Below are 8,465 nucleotides of genomic sequence, written 5' to 3' on the forward strand. Positions count from 1 at the left end.
TTTTTTCTTATTTTAATAATCCATTAATTTAAATTAAAATATTATAAAAGTTCAAGAAAAAGAAATAATTTTATCACTTAAATTCGATATTAAATAAAACATGCGGTACTTACATCGGTATATATCACTTCGGGAACCACAAATTTAAGCTGTATATTTTTAATTATACTGTAAATTTGAATAAAAACACTAATTTTCACCGTAAAAATGTCGAAAAATACCACACACATCAAAGATTTTCGTTGTCATCTGATAATTGACATAATTCGACAACTGACGTTTACCCACAGATCAATGCTATACGTTAGTGTCTTCTTTTTTCGTTTACTTTAAAGGCGTTAGCTGCTAGCACTATCCGGAGTGTTTTCTTTATTTGATTTGGCGCTGATAACTTATTTATAGGATCGGTGGCTATAACTGAGTTTAAAAAAGCGGCAACTTAGCTGTTTATTAATGATTTATTAATTAATCTCTCTATGATCTCTATTAGATTTTAATAAGACACAAAGATAGTGTTTGATAATATGTTGTTTGTAATATGAATAGCCTAACAACTATTTTATAAAGAAAAACGCATTGTTGAAAACGCATTTCTTTAATCTTATTTTTAACATTGTACTTATAACTCTTTTTAAACCGTGCTTTTTTTGGTTAGTAGATTACAACTCCTCAGTCTCTAGATGGATATTTTAAATAACCTAAAATTGTTAAAATTGAATAGGTAATAAGGTAATATAACACATAAAAAAATTAATTAAAATTTACCTATAAAACTTAAGAATGCCGGTAAAAATATCAATCCATGAGCGGCTCCTATAAGAACTATACCTAAATACATTCGGAAGTAGAATATTTGGAAAACCTGGGATTTGGAGAAAGCCAGAACGAGTATCCCTGAGAATTTGGTTAATGTAATACCAGACAATATCTGCAAAATAATTTTAATATAAATATTAAGTAGGTATATCAGTAGCCCACTAAAACATCTGCTAATGCAATAATACATTAATTATAATTAAATTATAATTTTAAATTGTAATTTAATTATAATAAAGTACAAAGAAATTATTGACAAAATGGCGAAGGCATTTTGAAAAACTCACAAAAAAATAATATCGTTAAATTTCCACAAATTCTCGGGCGGTGGCAGCACCGGCGGAGAATGCACCAAGCCTATAGCCACAGAACAGATACTGTTCTGTGCTATAGCCGTGACTTACCGAACTTCCTGTATTAGCCAAAGCATCCTGGGCTTTTTCTACAGCCGTTTTTTCGGTAGATCTTTCGAAAGAGTGCACTAAATGGCCACAAAACTCTACAGCTATACCTACACTCTATAAAAAATAAAATAAATTCATAAAAATACACATATTTTAATATTTCAAAGGCTTTTTCTTACCAAAATAAGATTGACTAACGATATCGCATTTAAAGTGATGTTCCAAATATACATCAAACCCAGCATATGCACGATTATCATCGCGACTGTGATTAAAATTATGGACGCCGCAAAAAAGCTAAATCCTGTGATTATTAAGGATACGACGAAAACGATCGCCATTGAGTAACTGAGATTTTCGATCATGTCCATCCATATCGTGAGGTACTGCTCGTAATATACGTAAAAAACGCTGAAAAATAAACCAAATTGACATTAAAATTATTTTGAATGTTACTGATCTGATTTATTGCTTTATTATGATCTTCAAAGATTTCTTTTAGATTTCTGTTGAAAATTTACTTTTCCAAATTAAACTTCTTTACGCGCGCTGGGAGTAAAAATTCAAGGCCGTGACACACGACTAGCTCGTGTGTCGAAACGTGGTAACGAAATGTGGTAACGAAAAGTATATATAACGATGTATATTTGTGGGCAGACCACGTGTTTATCAAGAAGATTGTTATTTTAATACAAATTTTGAGAAAGTGAAATTATCTGTTATTAATTTTTTACACGTATAAAACTATTTGCTACATGTAAAAAAATATATTTTACGCTTAAAAAAATATTTTTTTAAAAATTGTTGTGTGTAATAATGGCATTCGAATTCGCAAATGATTGAAAATTGATATTCGTTACATCACTAATATACAGGGTGGCGCCTCTCACGCCGCGGAGGCTCCAAGGAGAACGACAGTTTTTATTGAAATGAACTTTAGTCAGCATTATGTAGGTTAATTCAAAGCACTTTTATAAAAATATAGAGAGTTCTACAGGGTGTCACGAAAAAATGTTACATATCAAAGTTGTGTTTTTTGTAATGGAACACCCTATATATTAATTGATTTTCGTATTCTGGGAGAAAAATAAAGGTGAGTTTTATAAGAGAAGTATATGACTAAAATGTAAGAGTTTTGACATATTTAACATTTTCTAGAAATAAAGGATAATTTTTAAATTACAATAAAAGCTACAATATATTACAATATACATATTACAATAACAGCATTACAAATATACAATACAATATATTACAATAACAGCATTTACCCGGTATACCCTAATATGTAGTTAAGTTAACTATTGTACTTTAAATCAAATTGAAACTTGATCTAAAAAGTTATACAGGGTGAGACAAAATTAATATTGAACATTGGTCACTTTTAAAAGCATGCATGTTACTCTCTTATTTTAAATAGAACACCCAGTATATTATTCCGATATTCAATAGAGAATTCATGTCTCTTCAAAATACTATTAAGGTTGCCTACCCCTCAAACAAGGATTTTCCTACATATTTTCATTTACATTATTTAATCTGGTAAGATCTTCATTATTTGATAAAATCTGGGTGGCTGTGATATGTCTGACGTTACTTGAACATGGCTGTTTAATTAGTCCAACTTTAATAACCAGTTATTATTTTGTGTCAGTGAAAACAAAAAAAATTCAAAAATTCAAAACTTATCCTACATCAGAAAGAATTTATACAGGGTGAGTTTCCCACAATGTTCTTTATGGGTATCTTAGAAACTACTGGAGATAGAGAGTCGGTTAAATGGGGAAAGAATTGCAGTTTTGTGGGGTCATAAATATGCGCCTTTCAGATTTTTGGAAAAATTCATGGCTTACTAGATATTTCGAAAAAAACAAATTTCGGTTATTTTAAAAATTGTCCCTAATTCCATTATAAGCTATTTTAGATAAAAAGTTTTCAGATAAAATTTGTAGATAATCACATCCCTAATGAGTTTGTGTTCTCCGATTTTTTCTAAAACCCGTCATTTTTGACATATGACACAAACATATGTTTTTTTTAAATGGAAACCATAGTTTGCCATGACTTCATAAAAAGCGCCATTTTTCAAGCTTTTCAGCGATATAAGCTATAATATGTTTTCTTCGAAAAATTCATGAGTTATAGCCAATTCTTATAATTTTTAAACAATTTCACTTAGTTAGCCATGGAAACAAGTTTAATCGTCTTTGCTCTCAGAAATGTAAAGTTGTCACATCCAAACTTTGTAAATTAAAATAAACAAAAATTGTAAATAATAATTTTTCAAATGAAGAAAAGCGAGTAGGATTATTGGTTCAACTTTTCTTGACCATCCATTTTCGAGGATATACGTTGACCGGCGAATGTTACGTTTTTTAGAGAATGGTTTTCAAGACATGTTAGAAAAGTTAAATTTAGTTATAGCCAATTCGTATCTTTCTTGACTAATTTCACTTAGATTACATGGTAAACTTATAAAACGTCACAATGTATTATTAAACGGTTCTTTACAATTTACATTACACAAACTAAAACTTAAAAAAAATAATATCACTACCTACATACATACACTTTAATTTATTTTAGAAAATGTTCAAAAAATCCGCCATTGTTTTGAGTCTTTTTAAAACTGAATTACTACCTATTCTCATAGAAGGACCGGTCGACTTAATTAAACTTCTCTCGTACCGCCATCGCCACTTTGAGTGCCTGTCTTAATTCATAAGTTTTTTTGTAAACCTTATTGTTAACCATACGGCATATAAAAAAGCTAAAATGGTGATCGAGGAGGCCCATGCAATTGGTCCGCCTTTTCCTATCCCTGATTTTGCATAATTATGATATAAAAACATTTCCTTCATTATTGGGGGGCGGAGTCATAATGAAAGTCATGTTGGAACCACTCTATTGATGCGCGAGTATCTACACGCTTTTCTTCATTTGAAAAATTCATATTTACAATTTTTGTTCAATTTAATTTACAAAGTTTGGATGCCACAGCTTCACATTTCTGAAAGCAACGGCGATTGAACTTGTTTCCATGGCTAACTAAGTGAAATTATTTAAAAATGATAAGAATTGGCTATAACTCAGTAATTTTTCGAAGGAAACTTATTATAGCTTATATCGCTGAAAAGCTCGAAAAATGGCGCTTTTTATGAAGTCATGGCTAACTATGGTTTCCATTTAACCGACTCTCTATCTCCAGTAGTTTCCGAGATACCCATAGAGAACATCGTAGGAAACTCACCCTGTATGATTCTATTAGTTAGTGGTTAGAATGCAGTGTGCATTAATATAGGTTTACTGACGCAAAATCATAAAAATTGAAATATCTGGGAAAAACTTTGTCCGAGGGGTAGGTAACTTTAATAATATTTTGAAGATATATAAATTCCCCATTGAACACCGGAAATATACACTAGGTGTTCCATTTAAAATAAAGGAGTAACTTGCTTTTAAAAGTGACTATGTTCCATATTAATTTTGTCTCACCCTGTATAACTTGTCGTGTCAAATTTCAATTTGGTTTAACATACAATGGTATCTGTAATTAAATATCAAGCTATACAAGGTCAACTAAAATTTAGGTAGCTGTTATCGAAATTTAAAATTTACTCTTCATTTTCACAAAATGTGAAATATTTCAAAATCCTTAGATTTTAGGTATATGCTTCTTTAATAAAACTCACCTTTATTTTTTTCCTAGAATCCGAAAATCAATTAATATATGGGGAAAGATTAGAAAAAAAACAAAACTTTGATGTGTAACTTTTTTGGGGACACCCTGTGTAATTCGATATATTTTTATAAAATGCTTTCAGTTAACATACATATGCTGCCAACATTTCATTTCGATATAAACTACCGTTCTCCTTGGAGCTTCTGAGGCGTATGAGAGGCGCCACCCTGTACAGGGTGATTTATTGTTCCGTAAAAATTAAATTTACTGTTGGATCTCTAGTATTCCACATGTACTAAGGGCCTGCCCATCGTGTCAGGGACGATTTCGACAGACGACATCCGAAATATGACAGAACATAAAATTTGCTTGTAAATTAAAATGACAGACGCATCTGTCACTGTTAAGGATCTTCCCGTTGGACATACTATAGTTAAGGATTATACTATTGTTCGTTAATACAGTACTATTTTCTTCTGAAATGTTCAGTATTTTTTTTTAAATACAATAAAATTGATTGTGACAGTGCGGAATTTTATAAAAAATCGCAAAAAATTACCTATATGGAAATATTTCTATCCCATCCAAATCAAGCGTCTTGGTCAAATTCTTAGCTATATATCTTGCATATTTTAGCGCTCCTATGTAATCAGCAGAGGTTTTCAAAACCGTGTGATATGACATAACTCTCGACGTATCGACAGTCACCAATCCTTCATCGTCAGTTGTAAAGGACACGCCCTAAACAAAGACAAATAATATTACATTCTTACAAAAAAAGTAGAAGAAATCTTACAAATACATAGATACAGAAAGATCTGAAAACAAAGAAACAGAACATCAGAACGTCAACGATAGACGTATTGAACGTCTTGTAGACGTATCTGTTTTAAAAAGTAAAGTGTTCTCGAATAGTTCAATTTAAATATTTTAAATAGTTTTTTTCTTGATTCTTTATATTTTTTTTTGCTTCCGACGACGGAAAGAGAAAACTTTCCGAAACGTTAAGCATTTTTTTTTTCTTTGTTAGGCAAATTTATTACTTGTAAACCTTAGACAAGGAAAGAGAGGGGACAGTAACACGGCAGCTAAAAGCGAGGCCATTTGTCACCAGTCGAAAGTTTCCAATGGCGTAGCATCAGATATTAGCTTGTACCTAGACGGTACAAAATATTTATTAAAACGTAAAACTACTATATCGTTCATTTTGAGTAATGCATACACAATTTTGTATTTTATAGTCTCAACTCTTTATAATATTAGAATATCTAAGTCAATTAATGCAAAATTTATTTTAACATAAAAAAAAAAAAAAAAAAAAAAACAAATTATTTATTTTATTAACGATGGTAATGTAATAACATATATTTTTAAACGCGTATATACATATATCCTGTATGATCGAAAAAAACGGCCAAAATTTTATTTTCTTCGAAAATCTAATCTGATACAATAATTATTATATTAAAAATTACATTATTATTGAATCGAAGCAAGGTGAAGGAAGCTAGATCGAATTATGTCATACCGTATATTTGAAAAAAACGACTCCAGTTGGCTTGTTAAATGACGATCTATGGCATTCCCATATAATTTCTACATATAAAATACATAAAAACTTATTAAAAACTGACATCGAAAAAAGACTGCGTCTTGCGTGGCTATGAAATGAAGATCGCTGTCATTTATATGTTAAAATTATATGGGGAAATGTTCGTCGATTCGTCATTTACAAGCCAACAGAGTCGTTTTTTTTCGACCATACGGTAGAATAATGAGTCTAGCCATTACCCTTCACACTTGTGGTACGGATATTCAATGAATAATGTTTATTTTTAATATTTTGTTACCTTCAATCACAAAGAATATCCTATTTTTAAGAATATCCGAATTTATCGACAAAAAAAATTAAAAACAATTCGTAGAAGTTTTGTGTTATTTTATTTATTTTTAAATGTTTATTAATTACTCACTGAAACTATTATTTATACACTTAAATTAGCAAATTGTTTGAAAGAATTTAAAAAATATATGTATGTAGTAACAAGAAGTAAGAAGTAGCCCACCACAAATTTGTCCACCCCCAACAAATCTTGCCAGGTAAATTTAAGTTGTATATAACAACTATACATATAGATTTTTTATCACTAGAATTTTTTTTTTCATTTTTTATTAGTTTACAATATTTTTTACAATATTTGACAACAATAACCACTAACTAACAATAATTTATACATTTTTTATATGTAAAAATGTATTATTGCAGAAATTGTCTTTCTCTGATTATAGTTCTACGCCACTGGTTGTGAAATCCGGTCTAAGTAGCAATATTTATAGTTCAAACATTAATTTAATAGGGAGGGATATTGAATACTACTTGGACTTTATTAAAAATAGTTTGTGTGGAAGGTGTAAAGGAGTATATTAAAGCATTTTACATATTTGTATTCTTAATAAAAAAATGTACTTTTATGACCACATAACAAAAGTTGTGTAACGATTTTTACCTGTGAAATATAATTCCAGCCACTTTTTCTCGCTTCGGCCTTTTCAGCCATACGCGTAACATCTACCATACTAAACAACACAGTTTATAAATTTAAAGAGGCAAAACGAGTTGTCAGCGAAAAAACATTAAGAAAGTTCGCTCGTGTCACCTCGAAATCTTGTCACCAAAGTATGGCCGCCGATCGAATTTTGGCCTCACTAACCGATCACGGGAGAATATGCGTGTTACCCGTCCCTTCTCTTTCCTTGTCTAAGCTGTAAACACAACTTCTGACAAGCAGCGTCCGTTTAGGTTTAACGCAGAAGTGTTTACAAAAAATAATTATTTTATTTTGTAGATTTTTCTTGCAGTGCAGTGGCGAAATGCCATAACGGTTTTGGAGATATAATATTAAAAATAATTAATTTAACTTAACTTGTGAACTGAACAAATCACGGAAATGTAGTTCTCACGCTTCAGTTTCTATTCATTATTCGTTAATGATCAGTCAAAAATAAAAAAGTAGAATGAGTTTTCACTTTAACTGACAGTACTGTTGCGGAACCGTCGACGTCTCAGTGTGGACTTCGACCTAACCTAACTATTATGTCCCGCCCTCAGATGACCTTAACGTCGCATTAAAGAAAAGACACCGTAATGATTCATTCGTTCTAGAAGAATCGAGTCCCACTGGGATGGACTAGTACATACGATAACATTCGAAAACCTTCTCTATGCACCTAACGATCTATGGACTATTCTAGAGTTCATTACCTGTCGGTATAAAAGCCGGCGGCTGTGGCCTACAGGGAGCAGTTATAAATATACCAGTGCAGTTGACGCGCTAAAATTCAAAAACAAATTCTTAGTTATAAATCGTTTGAAATAGTTCTATAAGTCTTTATCGTTATTGTTTTTGTTAATTGTGTTAAAATAATAGTGTTTAAATAAATGTGACTTTCTATCCACACGGAAGCGACTAAAAACGTAACAATTGGTGTCAAGTGTTGCGTGTGTGATAGACTAGGAAAATAAAAAGACAGACAATGGCTCCATTCTCTTCTTTTTTTTTCCC

The 8,465-nt window shown here is 30.9% G+C and overlaps 1 protein-coding gene across 1 annotated transcript in view; it reads right to left on the minus strand.

The window, feature by feature from the left end:
- Window positions 1–581: 581 nt before the first annotated feature.
- The window catches only part of LOC115877438 (NPC intracellular cholesterol transporter 1 homolog 1b-like), a gene marked incomplete in the record, with an annotated part of 59,845 nt that continues 51,961 nt past the window's right edge, over window positions 582–8,465 (minus strand). The window contains 5 exon segments of the mRNA XM_030893591.1: window positions 582–698; window positions 766–928; window positions 1,221–1,334; window positions 1,400–1,631; window positions 5,462–5,643. Of these exon segments, the coding sequence (XP_030749451.1) occupies window positions 670–698; window positions 766–928; window positions 1,221–1,334; window positions 1,400–1,631; window positions 5,462–5,643 (720 nt within the window).

The sequence above is a fragment of the Sitophilus oryzae genome, unplaced genomic scaffold (genome assembly GCF_002938485.1).
Source record: "Sitophilus oryzae breed Bouriz unplaced genomic scaffold, Soryzae_2.0 scaffold_1492_pilon_pilon, whole genome shotgun sequence".
In the NCBI taxonomy this organism is placed as follows: Eukaryota; Metazoa; Arthropoda; class Insecta; order Coleoptera; family Curculionidae; genus Sitophilus; species Sitophilus oryzae.